We start from the raw sequence: 21,240 nt of genomic DNA, 5'->3' as shown, positions 1-21,240 counted from the left end.
GACAAGTTTGTGCAAAAAGTTGGGGTGAATAATATTGTTCAAGTAGTCACCGACAGTGCATCAAATAATGTTTATACGGGTTAGAAAATCAAATAAACTAAGTTACGACGTCTTTTAACTTTCGTTTATTAGTTTCATTAAATATCCTTTTATTCTCTTGTTCTTTACAGGAAAGAAGTTGATGGATAAATATCCAAACTTGTATTGGGCCTCGTGTGCAGCACATTGTTTGGATTTGATATTTGAGAACATATTCAAAATACCAGATTTGAAGAGGATACTTGAGCGGGCAATTAATGTTAACGGATATATTTACAACCAAACTATGTTGTTGAACATGATGAGATAGTTCACCGGCCAAAGAGACATTATCAGGCCAGCTTAAAACTCGTTTTGCCACCGCTTTCTTGACTATGAGAAGCTTTCAACAGCATAAGCAACATTTGAGAAAGATGTTTACTTCAGAAAATTGGAGTAAAAGCAAATTTGCGAAGGAACAGACTGGTAAGCAAGCACATAAAATTATTTTGATGCCTTCATTTTGCAATTCTATCATTTATGCTATGAAAGTTGGTGGCCCATTATTGGAGGTACTTTTGTTGGTGTGTTTATGTTATTTATTAGGTGGTTATTTGACTCATTAGGTTACACAAGTTGATTGAGGTATCGATAGTGAGATTGAATATGATTTATATATTGTCCATGGTGTATTGAGAATGAATATATGTCTAAATAGTGATAGTAAGATGTGTAGATAAAGTAGTGTAATGGAAGTTGGTATGGAAATGCAGGAAATGAGATGAAAAATATGACAGTTCTTATGGGTTTTAGCATAATGATTTGGATATTGATCCAAATTGTGTGAGGTCACAACCATTAGAAAACTAAGATATAAAGTTACAACTTTCATGTTTTGGATTTTGTCCAAATCATTGAAGAAGACAAGCCAAAAGCGTCCCGAAGTGTGTCGTGTGTATCGGCATTCCTACAATGACACATTTTGGTAGATTGAGCATAACCTTTTACTCAGACCTCCAAATGGCATGAAACTAATTGAAGATTCAAACCATGACATAGGGCTACAACTTTCCTTTTACCACTTTTTCAGATTATGAAATGAAGAGACGTTTCTGGAGCAATCTTTGATGAAACTACGTGCAGGCACAGAAGGTTAGGTGCCCGAGCGCCCCAACACCAGAAATTCAGTACTTTGGCATAATGTTCCGCGCTCGCTCGAGCGGTAAGATCTTACCGCCCAAGCGCCGCTTTATATATGAAAAGATAAGTTTCGAATTTTCTAAGCATTTCCACCATTCCACAACTTCTCTCCACAGCATAAGCTCGAAAGAAAACCAAAAAATCTTCCTCCAAGTGATCTTTTCTTCCTCTTCTTCATCATTTTGAAATTAGAATTTAGTTCTCCATCACAAGAACATCCTAGGGGTGTAAGTTTTCATCTCTTTTTATTGTTATATATGTAGGGGTGACTTTCACCTAGTATAAACATAGTGATTGGATTATTGATATATTTACAGCATAGGAGAGAGAAACATCGTCTCAAACCACTATTCGTACGTTTGGACTGTAAGTTGGTATGTTTTTGAAGTAATACATGAGTAATATTATGAATTTCAAATGATTTCCATTGATTATTGCTATACGTACATTGTTAGTATGTTTATTGATGAAAACATAGCACCATATCCATTGTTATGTATTAGATATGAAAGAAATTCATGAATATTGAAGATAGGTGCTATGTCATTAACATGAACATAAACATGAAAGAAAATGAAAATGACTGATTTTTATATGATATATGAGCTTATTGACATCATGGGTGGTTTTAAGTCCACTAAACCTATTGGCCAATATATGTTCATGGGGCGTGGGGTTGTCACAGGGCACCCTGACGTCCAACACAGTAGTAGCTATATAATAAAGCAAGCACGGTAGTAGAGGTCAACTAAAGAGGCTCAAGTACTGAAATGAACATGAATATATGATATGGTATGACCATAGTTGTAAAAAGCGCTCGCCTCGCTCGCTGTAAATGCGCTTCAAGAGAATCTGAAGCGCATCAGGTTGAGAAAGCCCACGCCTCACTGTGCTTCAATTTTGTTTGTTGGGCGAGCGCTTGTGCGCTTCAAAGAAGCTGCAGGCTTTTATATTTTTTAAGACAGCCCAGGTCCAAAATCCAAATTTAAGCCCAGCCCAATTGTAAAATTAAATTCTCTAAGAAATAAGAACAGCCATGCGTATATTCTCTGCCTCTGCCCAAGTCCAGTCTCCAGTGGTCTGCATCTATTTTACGCTGCATCTCTTCTCTGCCGCCGCCACCTTGGTGTTCCCTTTTCTTTTGCTATTCAAAAATTGCTAACCCTAAGTTTAGGAATTTTTGTAAAAAACTTTAAATTGTGTTTTTATTTTTAATAATTTAATATGTGATTTATATTTATATTTTAGTATTTAATCATGTCAAACACAACGATTCCATCAAATCGAAAGGATATTGCATGGAATTATGCAACACTTTCGGATCCTAAAAATCCAAATATTGTATGATGTTTATGTGCCAAAATAACAAATGGTGGGATTTATCGGCACAAGCTACATTTAGTTGGGGGCAATATAAATGTGAAAGCTTGTCCGAAGTGTCCGGAGCATGTTAAAGAAGAAATTAAAGAGTTCATGCAAAAAAAAGAGTATTTTGAAGAATCAAATGGATGATATTCCTCATTTAGATGATATTGTTGATTTGTAAGAAGATGAGGATGATATTCAAACTAAAATGAAAGGGAAACGACCAATGTCCAGCCCTACGGTGCAGGGTAAAAAGTGTAAACAAGCAGGCCTATTGATCTTTATTTTGCGAAAGATGTAAAAGAAATTGTCAGACAGAGACATGCGAAAAATAAAGATCCCTTGCATGTAACAAGTGAATGTATATCCTTACCTCTTCCGATAATCCCTTGCATGAAGGCATGTAAATTACTACAGAAGGGGTGTCAAGGGTATTTAGCATCTGTTTTAATTATTGACCCACCTGTTCATGAGTTAAAAGATACAGATGATGTTTGTGAATTCCCAGAAGTATTTCCCGATGATATAACAGGCTTACCCCAAATAGAGAGATCGAATTTGTGATTGATGTTGCGGCAGGAACTCATCCGATCTCAAAAGCTCCTAATCGAATAGATTCAACAGAAATGAAAGAATTGAAAGAACAGTTACAGGAGTTACTTGATAAAGGGTTTATTAGACCGAGCTTTTCAGCGTGGGGTACACCTGTTTTATTTGTGAAGAAGAAAGTCGGTACCTTTCGTCTATGTATTGATTATAGGGAGTTGAACAAAATGACAATCAAAAATTGATATCCACTCCCTAGAATTGATGATTTGTTTGATCAATTACAGTGACCTGCTATCTTTTCGAAGATTGATTTACGATCAGGCTATCATCAACTAAAAGTAAAGTCAGATGATATCTCAAAGACTGTCTTCCAAACCAGGTATGGGCATTATGAATTTCTTGTAATGCCATTTGGACTAACGAATGCACCAGCTGCTTTTATGAATTTGATTAACAGAATTTTCAAGCCATTTTTAGACAAGTTCGTGATTGTATTTATAGATGATATTCTCATCTACTCACGAACTGTAGAGGAGCATCGAGAACATCTGAAACTAGTTTTGCAAACTTTGAAGGATAAACATTTATATGTCAAATGGAAGAAATGTGAATTTTGGCTTGAACAAGTATCATTTTTGAGCCATATCATCTCAAAAGAAGGCATATATATGGATCCAAGCAAAGATTGAAGTTGTTAATAACTGGCTAAGACCAACTACTGTTACCGAGGTACATAGTTTTCTAGGGTTAGCTGGTTATTACCGTCGTTTTATAGCGCGATTTTCTAGGTTAGCATTGCCTTTGACTGCTTTAACACGAAAGAATGTGAAATTTGTATGTAATGAAGCATGTGATCGTAGTTTCCAAGAGTTAAAGACAAAATTGACATCAGCACTGGTCCTTGCTATTCCATATGGACCAGGAAATTGTGGTATATAGTGATGCTTCAAAACAAGGTTTAGGAGCAGTCTTAATGCAACACGGGAAGGTGATTGCTTTGCATCAAAACAATTGAAGGAATATGAAAAGAACTATCTCACACATGATTTAGAACTGGCAACAGTGGTATTTGCGTTGAAAATATGGCGCCATTATCTGTATGGTGAGCGGTGTGAAATATACACTGACCACAAGAGTTTGAAATATTTTTTCACGCATAAATAACTGAATAGGCGACAAGACGTTGGTTGGAATTAGTGAAGGATTATGATTGTGTTATTAATTATAATCCAGGTAAAGCCAATGTTGTTGCAGATGCATTAAGTCGAAAATCCAGTTCTATTGCCGCAATGCAAGTACAAGAACAAATTTTATGGGATTTACAGAACTTCAGATTGAGGTTATTCCAAAGGGAGCTGCAATCCGGTTATCATCCCTTATGGTTCGACCAACCCTTGCAGAAAAGATCAAGGCCGAACAAAGTGCAGATAATGAATTACAACAAGTGAGACAGCGAGATGAGGAAAAAGGAAATTTGAACTGAATGGGCAAGGAATGTGGACATATCGAGATAGATTGTGTGCGCCAAAATAAGGAACGATAAGAACTGACATTCTTATAGATGCTCATGCTACACCTATTCTATTCATCCAAGAGGACGCGAAAATGTACAAAGATCTAAAACCATTATTTTGGTGGCCAGGTATGAAAAAAGACATTGCTCAATTTGTTGCACAATGTCTAACTTGTCAACAGGTCAAGACTGAACATCAAAGACCAGTAGGACTCCTGAAACCATTACCCATTCCTGAATGGAAATGGGAACAAATTACAATGGATTTCATCATTGGTTTGGCAAGAACACAGAGGATTCAATGCTATATGGGCTATTTTCGATCAACTTACAAAATCAGCTCACTTTCTTCCGGTGAAAACCACCTACACGATGAATCAATATGATGAAGAATACATCAAAGAGATAGTGAGGTTTCATGGTATCCCAGTGTCCATTGTATCTGATAGATAACCAAATTTACGTCTGCATTTTGGAAAAATTAACATCATGCTATGGAAACTCGATTAGCATTTGGTACAGCATTCCACCCTCAAACTGATGGACAATCCGAACGAGTGAATCAAATCTTAGAAGATATGTGGAGGGCTTGTGCTATTGACTTTCCAGGCAGTTGGCACAGTAAACTACCGTTGGCCGAGTTTACGGTGACGATAGTTGTCAGTCAACTATTGGAATGGCACCCTATACTGCATTATATGGTAGAAAATGTCGATCTCAAGTACATTGGGATGAAATAGGAGAAAAAAAGTTATTAGGCCCTGAATTGGTACAACAGACAGCAGAATTGATAACCAAGATTAGAGATAGAATGCACACTGCCCAGAGTCGACAGAAAAGTTATGCTGATGTGCGACATCGTCAATTGGAATTTCATGTCGGTGACCATGTATTTGTAAAAATATCATCATTGAAGGGCATTTTGCGTTTTGGTAAGAAGAGAAAATTAAGTCCAAGATATATCGGTCTGTTTGAAATCTTGGACAGAATAGAAGACAGTGCATACCGAGTTACATTACCACCGAATATTTCAAATGTTCATAATGTTTTTCACGTTTCCTTGCTACGGAAGTATTTGGCCAATCCATCTCACATTCTTCATTACGAACCATTGGATCTTGCATCAAATCTCTCGTATGAAGAATGGCCGGTCTAAATCCTCGATAGGAAATCAAAAGTGGTACGAGGCAAGGAAATACCCTTAGTGAAACTATTATGGCGCAATCATTCAATCGAAGAAGTAATGTGGGAGCGAGAAGACGAAATTCAACAGAGATATCCTGAGATATATGGTACGTCAAATTTAGAGGACGAAATTCTTTGAAAGATGAGAGAATTGTAATACCCGGTTACTCGTACAAATGATTAATAATGCGTTTATGTTATTTATTATGTGGTTATTTGACTCATTATGTTTCAATTGTTGATTGAGGTATCGATATTGAAATTGAATATGATTTATATATTGTCCATGGTGTATTGAGAATGAATATATGTCTAAATAGTGATAGTAAGATGTGTAGATAAAGTAGTGTAATGGAAGTTGGTATGGAAATGCAGGAAATGAGATGAAAAATATGACAGTTCTTATGGGTTTTAGAATAATGATTTGGATATTGATCCAAATTGTGTGAGGCCACAACCATTAGAAAACTAAGATATAAAGTTACAACTTTCATGTTTTGGGTTTTGTCCAAATCATTGTGGAAGACAAGCCTAAAGCGCACCGAAGTGTGTCGTGTGTGTATCGTCATTCCTACAATGACACATTTTGGTAAATTGAGCATAACCTTTTACTCAGACCTCCAAATGACATGAAACCAATTGGAGATGCAAACCATGACATGGGGCTACAACTTTCATTTTACCACTTTTTTCAGATTATGACATGAAGAGACGTTTCTGGAGCAATCTTTGATGAAACTGTGTGCAGAGGGACAGAAGGTTCCGCGCCCGAGCGGTAAGATCTTACCGCCCGCGCGACCCTACACCAGAAATTCAGTACTTTGGCATAATGTTCCGCGCTCGCTCGAGCGGTAAGATCTTACCGCCCGAGCGCCGCTTTGTATATGAAAAGATAAGTTTCGAATTTTCTAAGCATCTCCATCATTCCACAACTTCTCTTCACTGCATAAGCTCGAAAGAAAACCAAAAACTTTTCCCCCAAGTGATATGTTCTTCCTATTCTTCATCATTTTGAAGTTAGAATTTAGTTATCCATCACAAGAACATCCTAGGGGTGTAAGTTTTCATCTCTTTTTATTGTTATATATGTAGGGGTGACTTTCACCTAGTATAAACATAGTGATTGGATTATTGATATATTTGACAGCATAGGAGCGAGAAACATCGTCTCAAACCAGTATTCGTACGCTTGGACTGGTAGGTTGGCATGTTCTTGAAGTAATAATGAGTAATATTATGAATTTCAAATGATTTCCATTGATTATTGCTATACGTACATTGTTAGTATGTTTATTGATGAAAACATAGCACCATATCCATTGTTATGTATTAGATATGAAAGAAATTCATGAATATTGAAGATAGGTGCTATGTCATTAACATGAACATGAACATGAAAGAAAATGAAAATGACTGATTTTTATATGATATATGAGCTTATTGACATCATGGGTGGTTTTAAGTCCACCAAACCTATTGGCCAATATATGTTCATGGGGCGTGGGGTTGTCACAGGGCACCCTGACGTCCAACACAGTAGTAGCTATATAATAAAGCAAGCACGGTAGTAGAGGTCAACTAACGAGGCTCAAGTACTGAAATGAACATGAATATATGCTATGGTATGACATGATTTAAAGATTCATTGTTGATCACGTCTTGATATGTATAATTCTTCGATGCATATTGATACGTATAAGGGCCAACTTATTGAGTTTTATAAACTCATGTAGCTCATGTATTACAGGATCAGGTAGTGAAGATCCATAGGATGCCGGTTCGCCAATGGATGCTTGTGACGTGCCTTACCTTGACAAGAACCTAGACGTCTTATTGTATAGCTTCCACATATGTATTATAGTGGATTTATGTCAGGGTTTGAAACAAGTTTCACAATGTTTATGACTATATGTATAATGATACGGTATATGTTTGTATATGATGATTATACGTATGTATAAATGTTGCTTGAGTTCTTGGTTATTACAAAACGTAGAGATATCATGCCAAAATTTTTATACACCGTCAAATTAATACCCCTTGTTTGAATTGCGTCATATTATAGGTATATCATTCAAACCCTATTTTGATTATGAGATAAGTATCATTAATCTTGTCAAGTATAGAAGAAGGGTGTCTCACATGCATGGTGGTACTCACATGGAACTTCGACACCAAAGTTGCAAAAACTTGCCCAAAAGATACTTAGTCTCACTTGTAGCTCCTCTGGTTGCGAGCGCAATTGAAGTGTGTTTGAACATGTAAGCTTTTATAATATTACAATTTTTTTTCTATTACTGTGAAGTTATAATAATTTGTTCTCGTGCCACGTGCCTTGATAAACATATATAAATAAATGCAGCTTCATTCCAAGAAAAGGAATAGATTGGAGCAAAAACGCCCTGCATGATTTGGTGTTCATCAAATACAACAGAGCTCTGAGACGTAGATACGATAGTCATGATACCATTGATCCTATCATATTGACTGAAGTGGATGATGGCAATGAATGGCTGCTAGGGAGACTGGAGGATGAAGAGCCTGACTTTGTTCATGATGGTGATGATTTAACTTGGCAAGATGTTGCAGATATTGTTGGAGTAGATGAAGCTCCTTATACATTGAGGAAATCCAAAGGGGCCTCGAAGGTGACCCCTACATCTTCGTAGGCCTCGAAGGCGGCTACATCTTCACCTACAAGAAGCTCGAAGGCGGCCACATCTAAGTCTAGAGGGAAATGGCCAATAGAAACATCTATTACACTTAATTTTATAGATGATGATGAATTTGACTTTGATGAAGAAAGTGAAAAAGAGAATGACGCCGAACGTTGTGCAATTTCAAATGAAGAAGATGGTCTCGATCTTGATGAAGAAGATAAAGATGAATTTTAAATTATATTTTTCTAGTTCTAGAATTGAGGCTTTATATGATTTGAATTTATATATTTGTTATTTAAGAAGGAACTAAGAAACTATTTTTTATTGATAGGATATTATTACATAATAAGCGGATGAGTAATCCGAACAATCGATTACCAACCAAAAGAAAACACTACACTAATAATGTCATGCCAAAACAAATTTTCAATCCCTAATCAAATCTGAGACAGACAAATGATTGAAATCTTTAACATTAGCTGTCCAAGTAGCCATCCTGAACTTGATCTTCTCCCAAACTTGGTCACCGTTCTCGTACTCGTCTTTGAAAATTCTGTTATTTCTCTCTAACCAGATAGACCAAAACGTACAGTGTACCACCAAGTACCAGAAGGTCCTCGTTTTTCTGCTCCAATTCCCTCCCGGCTCGATAACAAACGAACATGCTGCCCTTTGTGGGAAAACATAATTGAAACCCAATTCAAGCTGAATTCTTGTCCAAATACCCTTTGAGAAAGAGCAATGGAGCAACATATGATCCTGATTTTCTTCTTCATTTCGACACAACGTGCACCAATGCAGACTCAAACACACAACTCGGCCACCTTCGCTGCACTGAATCACAAGTTGGTAATTTTTCCAATGCCACAATCCACGAGAAAATTTGAACCTTTTTAGGGACAGGTACTTTCCAGATGTTTGCACGGTAGGCGAAAGATGGAAAAAATGAAGGTGGAAAGAGAGAATTGTAAAAAGATTTGACAGAGAAAAACCTGTAGAATCCCCCAACCAAACTCTGTAATCTCCCACTCCCATTTCTAATCTAACTGATCCTAGAATTCCTAAAAGATCAGCAAACTCACTCAATTCGACCTCATTTAAATCTCTTCTAAATCGCACATCCCACTGAAGTGAAGGAACACTAGACTCCGCTTCCAAGAAGGTATTGATTGGTTTGTTAGTTGAGGTACAAATCTGAAAAATAGATGGAAAATGCTCTTGGAACGACTGAGACCCCCCCTCCCCCACACATCTTCCCAAAATCGAATGATATTTCCCTCTTTTAGCACCCCTCCCACCAGTTGTTGAAACGCCGGGTAAGACCGAGAGATGAATTTCCAGGGGCTTCTAAAAGTCGAATTCCTTGCTAACCCCGCATCCCACCTATTATCTTGGACCTCATATATGCTTGTTATTAACTTTTTCCACAACGACTCCCTTTCCACTGACCCTCTCCACCACCATTTCCCCAATAATGCTCTATTTCTCAAACAAATATTCCCCAGTCCTAGTCCTCCTCTGTCCTTTGGTCTGCTTACCTGTGCCCACCCAACAACATGACAATGATTCTCTCCATCTGCACCATCCCACAAAAAATCCCTTATTATTTTTTCATATTTTTCTCCACTTGTCTTGGAACTCTAAATAATGACATGTAGTATGATGGCATCGCGCTCAACACTGACTGTATCAATGTCAAGCGACCACCCCTGGATAGAAATGCCTTTTTACATGAGGCTAATTTCCTTGCCATTTTCGATAAAACTGGTTCCCAGAAGATCAATTTCGTAGGTTGACCACCCAAAGGAGCCCCTAAGTACCTGATCGGCCAGATATCTCTTTTACATCCAATAGCCTGAGCCAAAGCATCAACTGCCTCTTCCGGGTGGTTAATCCCCAACACAACACTTCCGATTTTCTGTACAAGTTACTGTAAAAATTGATGATGTGATCCTCGATTTGTCTTTCGTTCGTAATCAATGCCCCGTCATCCAATTCCATTTAATCTATTGTTGTCTTGTTCCTTCTATTTGTCAGTAAGGAATGAAAGAATTTCGAATTCTGATCCCCTTCCTTTAGCCAATTAATTTTTGCTATTTGGTTTTCTATTTGAAATTTTCTTAAAAGACAAACTTTCCAATCCACACTTTGCTTCCCTTCTCTCCTCATTCAAGGATTCCGACCATCCTCCCTCGGCCTCGAGCTCATCCATTAACTTAATCCTACCTGCCAACTCTTTGTATCTAACACCAACAGCCCCAAAAACCTCTCTGCTCCATTTCAAAACTTCCACTTTGATTCCTTTAAGTTGGTTCATAAATTTATACCCTTCCCATCCCCGGCAAACGGGGTTGTTCCACCACGCTCTAACCAAATCTTTGAAATTGTGTTGGGACAGCCAAACATTTTCAAATCTAAACGGAGCAGGTCCCCACCACAACTTAGAAGTATCAAGTATCACGGGGCAGTGGTCTGAGGTAATTCGTGGTAAGACCATTTGCCTGAAATTTGGAAATAAAGCCCTCCATCCCCCGGAGAAAAGAAATCTGTCTAAACGGCAACAAATCGGATGTGCCCTTAAGTTTGACCATGTATACTTAGCATTCAAAAGCGGAGGATCATGTCATCCCAGCTCCTTTATCAATCTATCAAAGCACAACATGCTCGATGTGTTGGATGTGCTATTCAATTTCTCTCCCGTATTTCTAACCACATTAAAATCCCCACCCATACACCAATTATCCCCACAAATAGAGCTCAATCCTGCTAATTCGTCCCAAAAAAGCTCTCTTTCTCTTGGTTTCACTGGACCGTATATGGCAGAAAACCACCACTTTGTATCTTCACTCCCACTTATCTCAATGGACACCGAGAAATCCCCTATCAAGTTATTGCTCACAACCACCACTCTCGGATCCCACATGACTAGTATCCCCCCCACTTCCAACCGACGGTAGAAAAACCCAATCAACAAATCTCGATTTCCACAAACTGGCAACGAAACGTTTGTCCACCTATTGTTGCTTAGTTTCCAAAACCAATACTATATCCGGAGCCTCCTTGCGAACCACCGTACGAACTAGTTCTCTCCTTTGTGCCGCGCCTTCTCCCCTTATATTCCAAGCACAAATCTTCATAACACAAAGGTTGATCCCTTCGAGGTCGAACCTCGTTCATAGTTAATTTCACACTTCAATCTGTTTAGTTCTCTTTTTAAGATCCCAGTTGATTTCTTCACCCCATCCCAACATCCGTTTTCTGTACTCCCTCCCCCAATCTTGACATCAACACACATGTTTTTTTCCATGGTAACCCGGTTGGAAATCTCTCCCTCGGAACCCGGCGATTCAACCCCCCTGACTGCCCCCCCTCCTAATATACCACTAGACATCCCCACAACTATGAAGGACGAAGGTAAAAGACAATTGAGGGTAAAAGAATGATTAAGAAATGATGAATGAATGCCTATTAGTACCTGCCCGCATTAGGTTGGTCATTAACTGGTGGAACCGTTGGAATTGGTTCAACAATAGGCGAAGAATCCTTCAACGGTGAGAACAGCCCCTTCATTACCGCATCTTCCTCAACTGATTTAAAAGACTCCTCTGATCTGTAAGAGTGCTGGCTATCAAAACCTAGAAATACCAAGCTCATTCTCGAAAGAATCATCTTGCGAATCATCGAATTCTGGGTCTACTCTATCATCGCACTCGTGACCCCCCTGCTCCCAGCAATCTTTGTTGATAAAGATTCCTTCAGCGCAGTTCCCATCCTCGACAAATCCCACCTTTCCTTTAATTTTTCTGGTGTACACTTTCCCATAGGAAGGCACCCATGGTATCTGCTATTCGCGGCATCCGAGTTATTTTGGTCCACGGCAACATCTTTACTCATAGAGTGGATTGGTAAATGTCTGAAATTTTCGACTTCTTTTGGAACAACATTCCGCAATATCTTGAAAACTTTTCCCCCCAACTTAGAAGCTGCTGGATGATTCTCTGTAACATCACGTTGTTTCTGATTCCTCACCGAATTTGTCCCCTGCATAGAGAAATTCACCTGCGCACCAAGCATTGGTATTCCATGGTGATCATTCCCAATTGTAGCCTTATTATCCTTCGTGGCCACAGTTTGCATTAGAGGTGTCTTCGCATCTTCTTGTCCTCCAGTAGACCAACACATGGGCACCTCCTTCCGCGACATATTTCTTTCCATATTTGTGTTGCCCCAGCCCGCCAATGTTTTCTTGCCATTTACTAGTACTTGTGCATAAGTTTGACGTTCGTAGTGTTCGTAAGCTTTGGAGTCGAACGAATCTACCCGAATTCTGCCCTCTATAATCCCTTCCTCAACTGGAATAATTATCTTGTTATTAATAAATCCTTCAGCCGTACCCTTCACCTTAATCTTGGCTGCCTCCAGATCACGGAATTGCTCTGTATCCTTGCTAATATCCAGCAACCCTCCGCATTGATCCCCAATAATTGTAAAGATATCTCTCGACCACAAGTTCCAAGGTAGCCCCGATATGCTAAGCCAGCTGTTGCAACATCTGTCTACCGCATCTGCTGAGTTGATATCCTGTCTCCATGCCTCAAAAATCAAGGAAACCCCACCGTCGAAGAATCCTCTATGCAGTAAAGAAATATGAAAATTCCTCTGAATTCGATGGCCACCATACCGCTTTATTAGCTTGAAACGGAAACAATTCGACTACTTTGTTTGGTGAATTCCGGAGGACTGTTCGAATGCAATCCCACGAAATATTCACCCTATTTTTTGTAACAATAAGTGCTTCATTCCACTTCAAATCCTTTCTAGCCCTGTCAGTGTCCTCTTTAACTGCCATTGACCCTCGAACATGGTTCCTTTGCATTGATCTATCTTCGTAATTCTCTGTGGATCTTCTCAACGTATTGTAATCATGACGAGGGTCATGCTGAATATCCCTTCTTCGGTAGTTCCCTGACAGTAGCTTACCCATAGTTTCCATCCCCCTGATTTGAATCCACTCGGCACAATTGTGATCTGTTTTCTGCCTCTCGAACCGAATTTGTTAACCTCAACAAAACTTCCACATTTGTTAGTGAATCTTTGTACCGTGAAAACCGCATTCCTTCCTCTATAACGATAAAACTCAGCGCCTGACCCGGAGTTATCTGTGAAATCCCTGAATCTCAAACCTAACCACTGTGCCTCCTCCCTATCGAAATCCATCATGTAGCTCGTTCTCCTAGTTCTTTCAGCCCACCAAACTGAGCTACCCCCATTTCCCAACCTCAATGTAAAAACTTTGTGTTCAATATAATTACTTCATCCCTACTTGGCAACCCAGACTCCACGCTCCGTCTGCTTGAGATGTTCATAACGACCAACCCAGCGCTTCTCTGAAACAAAAACCACCAGAATAAGAAGCAACGTAGCCAGATAATATAAGCACCCACCAGAAAATCCCCGGCGATTGCAATCCAGAAGAAAAAGTGAAGACGAGAGCTCTGACAAAAATTTCCAACCACCAGTGGACGACGTCGGTACCAAATAAGATTAATATCGACTAGAACGGAATAGGCTGGAAAGATGAAAGTTGGCCGTTGAATCGAGAATACACAAAGGAAAGGGCATTTTGTTGTAATTTCAGCTAGGTATACGAGAAAAGGTGAGAAGGTGATGTCGGCCGACGGCCGGCGGCCGGCGCCAGTAGCCGAGGGAAGGGCGATCGAAATAAGTCAGGAAAAGATGATGGTGATAGAACAGTTGAAGAAGCCGCCGATAGCTTGATTTTTGAAAAAAGGAGAGAGCATTTTCAAAAATTTCTCTCACTATCCAGGTTGTATATTAAACCTATTGAATTGATGTTAGTATATGCTATATATTATATATTTATATGCTTGTGACGCTTTACTTTTAAATAACCCTCGCTACGCGATTCGCTATGCGCTATAGCCACAGGCAACCTCAACGCTACGGGGCGTTACGCGCGATTGACAATTATGGGCCATATCAAAGCATATAATTTTTATTTCTTAGAGAAAATATTTCCGGGACCTTTTGAAATAGAGAGATGTTAGGATGCAAGACTATTGATACTCCTACGGATCCAAATATAAATCTTGGAAATAATGAGGAAAGTACAATAGTCAACAAAGAAAGATATCAGAGGTTAAGCAAACTGATATACCTATCTCACACAAGACCTGGTATTGGATTTGTTGTAAGTGTTGTAAAGAAGTTTATGAACAATCCAACTGAAGAACGTATGGATGTTTTTCGTGTATTGAAGTACCTCAAAGTATCCACTGAAAACAGACTATAGTTCCACAAGACCGTCCTAAGAAACATACAGTTATACAGTGATGCTGATCGGGCAGAATGTTCCACTGACAGATGATCCAGATCTGGTATTGCTCATTTGTATGGGGTAACCTTGTAACATGGCGAAACAAGAAACGACATGTGGTAGCAAGAAGCAGTGCAAAAGCCGAGTTTCGATCCTTGGCCAATGGAACTTTCGAAGTTATAATGATACAAAGGTTGTTGGCAGAACTGAAATTAAAGGGGTATAAGGTAGTGGAACTAAAGTGTGACAATCAAGGTGCGATAATAATTGCCAAGAACTCAATCCATCATGATCGAAAAGTCGATTGTCATTTCTCCAGTGAAAAACTCGAGAATGGGAATTTGAAACAACGTTACGGCCCTAGTCACGCACAAGTTGCAGGCATCCTAACTAAGGCCCTATTCTGACCGACATTTGAAAACTTCGTATTCTAGTTGGGCTTATATGGATAAAAAGGTTGTTGGCAGAACTGAAATTAAAAGGGTATCACGTAGCGGAACTAATGTGTGACAATCAAGGTGCGATAAGTACAGCCAAGAACTCAATCCATCATGATCGAACTAAGCATGTTGAAGTCAATCGTCATTTCTCCAGTGAAAAACTCGAGAAAGGGACTTTGAAACTCCGTTACGGCCCTAGTCACGCACAAGTTGCAGACATCCTAACTAAGGCCTTATTCTGACCGACGCTTGAAAACTTGGTATCCAAATGGGGTTTTATATGTTGGGCATGATCAACATATACAACCCAACTTGAGGGAAAGTATTGAAGATCCGATAAGATCAACTCTATTAAACTGTTTTTCATATTTAAACTTTTATTCTTTAGTTTGTAATTCAAATCTTTGGATAGATTAGGTTGCTAGCTTTCATTTGTATAGTATATATATGTATGGCAGTATTCATTGAGAATGAGTGGAATAAAGATTATCAGTTATCACCTCCTTCCACGTATATATTTCCCTCATAAAACTACATTAGCCATGACGCATACCATATTGAATATGTTAAGTTGATAGCAAGTAGATACTATGTGCAATATCCTATTACAAATGTTGGACTATAATGAATTTCATCAAAATTGACTACAGCATGAGGAAAGCTTTGGTCATGTTTTCTATGCCCTAAGTGTGTAAATCTCTACAAACTATAATACAGTTCTTAATATCCCTTGTTTAGTGATTAACCGTGTTAGGAATTGTTCAAACACCAAGACAATCGGATGTTTCTATCTTAAATGAGACTGAATCTTAAAGCATTTCCACATATCTTAGAAGAAATGGCTGAAATGCTTAGCCCTAGTCTCGTGGTGAACCACCAATTCTCAAGTTCTACAAAATACAATATCTGAAATGTATTTGACTTCACTGGACGAAATACATTCTCATATTTACTAAGACCAAATTTGAAAGTTGACCATTTTGAACGTTGAAGGTAAATAAGAAAATCTTACAGCTATTGTTGCAATCTGGCTACGGTCCCCCCACTCGGCTAAAAATGTCAATATAAATGACTGCGAAAAGAACATTGCAGTCAGTTACTTTAAAATCTCCAATCCATTTGAGTTAAAGCAGAGGAAAAAACACACATAAAAAGTTGACTAAATGAATAGGGAGAACTTTATTAGAATTATAAAACTTGATAAGAGTAAAACAGGTAGAACATAAAGCTTGACAAGAAGTAAAAAAATACCTCCAAATAGATTGGTGTACAAAATCTAGAAAAGAAACGTCGGAATTGTGTTTTCCCTTGCCCACCCTCAAGTTTCTCTTCTACCTGAAAATATTCACGGTGAAAAACCAAATGCCACAATCTGTTACACATATGTGAATCTGGGGTAAGATAAGAATAGGTACAGCAAGTGCAGTGTATATGCTTTAGTAAGGTATATAAGCTAGGATAAAGTCAGGATTAGAAGTAACTTTAATTTCAACCCCAGCTCTATGGAACTAGAAATATTTCCCATTAAAACCAGAAAGGTGAGTAAATGCATTATGGTCCTGGTACTTGGTATATAATCCCCCTTTTCTAGTGTTAAATTTATTGAGAAAGTGAGGATTTGAACAGAGAACGTGTTAAAAAAGGATAAACTAAAAGTTAACAAACTAATCATGCAACAACCAAAAAATCAATGACTAATACGTATTAACAACGATATTTTACTATAACAAAACACCAAACAACAGCATCATGAACATAATATAGCACCAACATGATAATCAGCTTGCAGAAAAGGTTGATGCATAAAACAGACCGCAGGTTAGCATCCAGAGCGTCAATTATAGAGTCAAATTCAAAAAATGAAAAGAATACACAAAAACAGGAAAACAGTATCAATTCAGAAATAAAAATCACAATTAAACCAAATTTCCAAATAGGAACATACTTCCTCCATATCCTTTTTCTGAGAAGCTTTTGAATCTGATCTCCAAGCAATGTAAAGTAGCCGAAGTCCAAAAAAAGCATAAAGAACTGCCATCGAAAATTATATCAGATATCTAAACAAGTTGAAAGTCCAGTTAGCACAGGTAGAAACTTGAGATTATAGAAGCAAGTTTATCCTCGCTAAGGATGCAGGTGTAGTTCGCCCACAACATGGCTTTCAGCTTGGTGGTAAACGAGCCAACTCCAGCAGACTTGAAGTTTTTCTCAAGCTCACCTTGGTGTCATGAAAAGCCTAAACAAAAATATTCAAGATTTTGCTTGTTTGAACCATCATTCGATGAATCAAATCTGAACCAAGCTCAATCAAAATAGGGATGGCACTAAGCAAAGTCCATAGGAAACTATCCTGGTGATAGTACGTTCTGTTCATTAGATAGACTGATCATAATTGAGTTTAGTGTGGATGGACGTAAGTGGTACATATATGTGAGTCGTATTAGAAGTTGGTTGCTTGGTTTGCATAAATGTGCTGCGCACTGAGAAGAGGTTTAATTAGTTTTATAACAAGCTTGGAGCATATCCAATATGTTCCACGAGGAGAATGTAGCTTATATTTTTGTTTGTATGCTTAGTGGTATAGGTACCATTTAAGATACTGGCACATTATCCATTAACAACACTACAAACATTACCGAGCTTCAAGTCATTCATTTTATTGATAGATATGGCAAGAAGAGTGAAACAATAACCTGTAGCTGCACTGTTAGTATGTTTCCTTGATATCAAATTAGGCACAATCCTACCAAGACCAGTTGATAGTACCTGGTAGCATTTGTGGGAAATAAACCATCAATATGATCCACAATATGTAAATATTTGGCATTAATGGAGAGGGAAACCTAAAAAGAAGAAAAATAGAGCACTATTTCAGCAAAACGTAAAACATTCTTTCAGCAAACAAAACAGGACTATTTCAGCAAAAGAAACAGTATTCATCTTACTGTCATCACAAATAGAGCACTGAGGGCGCCTGATAGAACAATTGACTTGGGATGACGCATTGCCATAAGAGCTGCTATTATAAAAGTTTCATCTCCAATCTAGTAGCAAGCCATCAGTAAAGATGTTCAATAAATATAATAGACGCCAAATGAAGGGTCTAATCAAAATTAAAAACAACCCCCTAAAAACGTTGATTTCACAAGTATAAAACAAACATAACTTTTCAAAATTGTAATGTCATTTTTTTAGTGGTGTAACTTGAAACAATACAATCTTGTAAAATTATGATAAAGACCTAAGGCTACACACCTTGGAGCGTCAAAACCATAAAACACAGATCAAATTTTCAACACAACACTGCTTCAAAAACTGTTGACATTCTCTTGCTTTTCCCTTGGGTATTTTCATTTCAATATTATCTTAACCGTGAAGACAGAGACAAACTATTTTTCATGGTTTACTAGATGGAAGTAAGGAAAAGATCCCAAAAAATTTTCACAGATCTAGTAGTATTCTCTTTGGTTCTAAGTGAGTGGTTAACAAATTCAATCTTAACAAAAAAATGAATGAATAAAAACCTATCATTCATGAAAAACAATGACAAAAGTAAGATTTTAGCTGTCCCTTTTCTCTTTTATATTAAAGAACAAATATTTGAAAATACAAGTCAAAATCATGGTCAACAAAAGTAAATCAACAATAACAGTCGCACAAGATGACGCCATGTCCATTATTGTAAATAGGTGACATTTTTATTGGGATTATACCTGAAAACAAATATTAAAGTTTGATGCTTATCCATATGACAACTCAAACATTAGGCAAAAGGTTGGTAAAAAACAAATAATTTTGATGGGATGAGAAATCAAAGTAGTTATACATGGCATGATACTGGCAAGTTCAAGCTCGAGCAGCGGAGAACAAATATAAAGCTGAATACCCAGAATACTGACCTCGCTGACAATGATCATAGATAAACTAGCAAAGAAAGCATCGGATAGGCCAAGACCAGAGTCCAATGCAACACCAAGACTAACAAAATCGGGGTCTTTGACATCCCTTACGATACCGGTCTTGATTTTGTCCACAAATATCTGTCCACCAAAGCTCATGAGTGGTTACAGCACATACACCAAGCAAACATAACGCAAGTATGGACATGACCACCAATGCACAGCTTCCATTTCCAGCTACATTTTTGAAAAGTTCGAGAATACGTTCATCCAATAAAAGTTCAATGGCACCAAATATATCGATAAAAAGCAGCAAGGTACTGAGAAATTAAGCTCCTCAGAAACTACTACAATTGCAGCCACACTATAACATGATTAAATCAATTAAAAATCAAAAGTTTTTAGACATTTTTACAAAATCTGATTTAGCGGGTAAAACTAGAAAGAAGTGGAATACCGACTTTACTACGTCGGCCCAGATCCTTGATCCCTGCAGATACCTCATCCCTGCCATTCACCTACGCATTGCGCGGGCACAAACAGTCGGTTGAAAGATCAAAATCCAAATGATTACCGAGGCGAAATAAGAGTAAATAACAACAAAATCAAATTACCTGCAAGAAGAAGAGAAATAGAGAGAACAAGAACACAAAGCAACCAAAGGGTTTCGTTTGAGAAGATGAAACCCCCATTTGGGTTGATTCTGAGCAATTTGTGGAATGTGAAGAAAGTATATAGTAGGGGATCCGGATCCGAAAGCCTAATTGTGGATGGAATAATTCTTGAAGATTTGCTGTACTAATTTTATTTTACCAGAAAAATTAGGGAAATCTAGGGAACAAGGACTATAATGTGATTTTTTTAAAAAATATGATCCATAAGTAAATTTATTTTAATGTACTTATGTTTTAAGTTTAAATTCTTTAAACACACGACTAAATCAACAGAGAACTTAAATCTTTTGCAAAATTTTCAACAGAGAACCCTCCCACCCTAGACCCTCCGTTCTCGGAAATATCCTTCACCTCGAGGCGACGCAAACTCAATCGAAGGAATAGCTAAGCAAAATGTGGTAATTTTCACGTTTATTTCGATTTGTTGCCTCTGCGTGTTGTCGATGTATGTTTGCTGTGTCGTGTGCGTCATGTGGAAGAAGCTTCTGTCGACCTATTCGACAGAAGCTTGATCGACCAACGTTATGGTCGACCTAGTGGACACATGCATGGTCGCTATGGTCGACCAAAAAGATTGGTCGACGTCGACCAATCTTTTTGGTCGACAACCTTTTTTGGTCTAATGAACTCAAGCTTCGAAATTCTCCATTGATTTTCCTAACTTTACTAACGTATTTATTTTTTATCACAGTTCTATTTGCCGAGAAAACTAGGCAGGGATGCAATTTTTCGATGCAAATTGCCAATTCAATCGAGATATAAAGAGATTGCTGAGAAGATTCATCGTTATTTGAACAACGAGGAGAGAACACATTTTTTCGAGCAGTCGCCTTTTGGTAATTTAGTTAGGTATTATAGAGATTTTAACATTTCCAGCCAAATTATGTGGTATTTAATGAGTAACCAGATACTTGATACTAGTAGTGATGATTTGTGGATGGTGATGCGCAAAAGGCCAGTTAGATTTTCTTTGTTAGAGTATTGTTTAATAACCGGTCTCGATTGCGCTATAGAGCACGAAGATTTACCAGATATAGGTGTATTTGGCACCACACACTTTGCCGGTAAGTCTGAGTTTGTTTTGAGTGAGTTTGAGGGAAAGATATCCAAGAGCAGAATGAGACTGGTATAGACGTTGAGAAGATAAAGATGACTAGTCTATACTTCTGTTGTGCCGTATCCGGTGAGGCGATTAGGAAAAAGACGATGAAGATCGACCCTAAATACTTGAGGCTTGTAGATGATTTGGATAGGTTCAACAATTATCCATGGGGTAGAGTAACCTATCGGGATGCGGTCCGATGTTTGAAGAAAGACCTTTTAGGACGATATAATTACCTCACCGAGGCACATGGTCGGAAAGAAGTTGATGGCAGCTTCCTTGTCGGTGGTGTTGTGGG

At 38.1% G+C, this 21,240-nt stretch overlaps 1 protein-coding gene across 3 annotated transcripts in view; it reads right to left on the bottom strand.

The window, feature by feature from the left end:
* Nucleotides 1-19,959, bottom strand: part of LOC142549176 (GDT1-like protein 4) — a 33,893-nt gene extending 13,934 nt beyond the window's left edge. Inside the window, exons 1-8 of one of the 3 annotated variants that reach the window (XM_075657998.1) lie at nt 19,781-19,959; nt 19,628-19,684; nt 19,167-19,307; nt 18,213-18,311; nt 17,961-18,033; nt 17,213-17,298; nt 16,519-16,602; nt 16,280-16,339 (exon numbers count right to left, since the gene is read on the bottom strand). In XM_075657998.1, coding sequence (XP_075514113.1) covers nt 16,280-16,339; nt 16,519-16,602; nt 17,213-17,298; nt 17,961-18,033; nt 18,213-18,311; nt 19,167-19,307; nt 19,628-19,684; nt 19,781-19,858 — 678 coding nt within the window. In that variant the 5' untranslated portion in view covers nt 19,859-19,959. Of the gene's footprint in view, nt 1-16,279; nt 16,340-16,518; nt 16,603-17,212; nt 17,299-17,960; nt 18,034-18,212; nt 18,312-19,166; nt 19,308-19,623; nt 19,685-19,780 lie in introns of all 3 variants that reach the window. The other 2 variants (XM_075657996.1, XM_075657997.1) reach the window with 2 other exon arrangements.
* Between the last annotated feature and the right edge of the window lie 1,281 nt (nt 19,960-21,240).

Source organism: Primulina tabacum, chromosome 6, assembly GCF_025594145.1.
Source record: "Primulina tabacum isolate GXHZ01 chromosome 6, ASM2559414v2, whole genome shotgun sequence".
NCBI lineage: Eukaryota > Viridiplantae > Streptophyta > Magnoliopsida > Lamiales > Gesneriaceae > Primulina > Primulina tabacum.
Note: the sequence above shows the minus strand (reverse complement) of the source record. Positions and strands in the feature narration are given on the sequence as shown.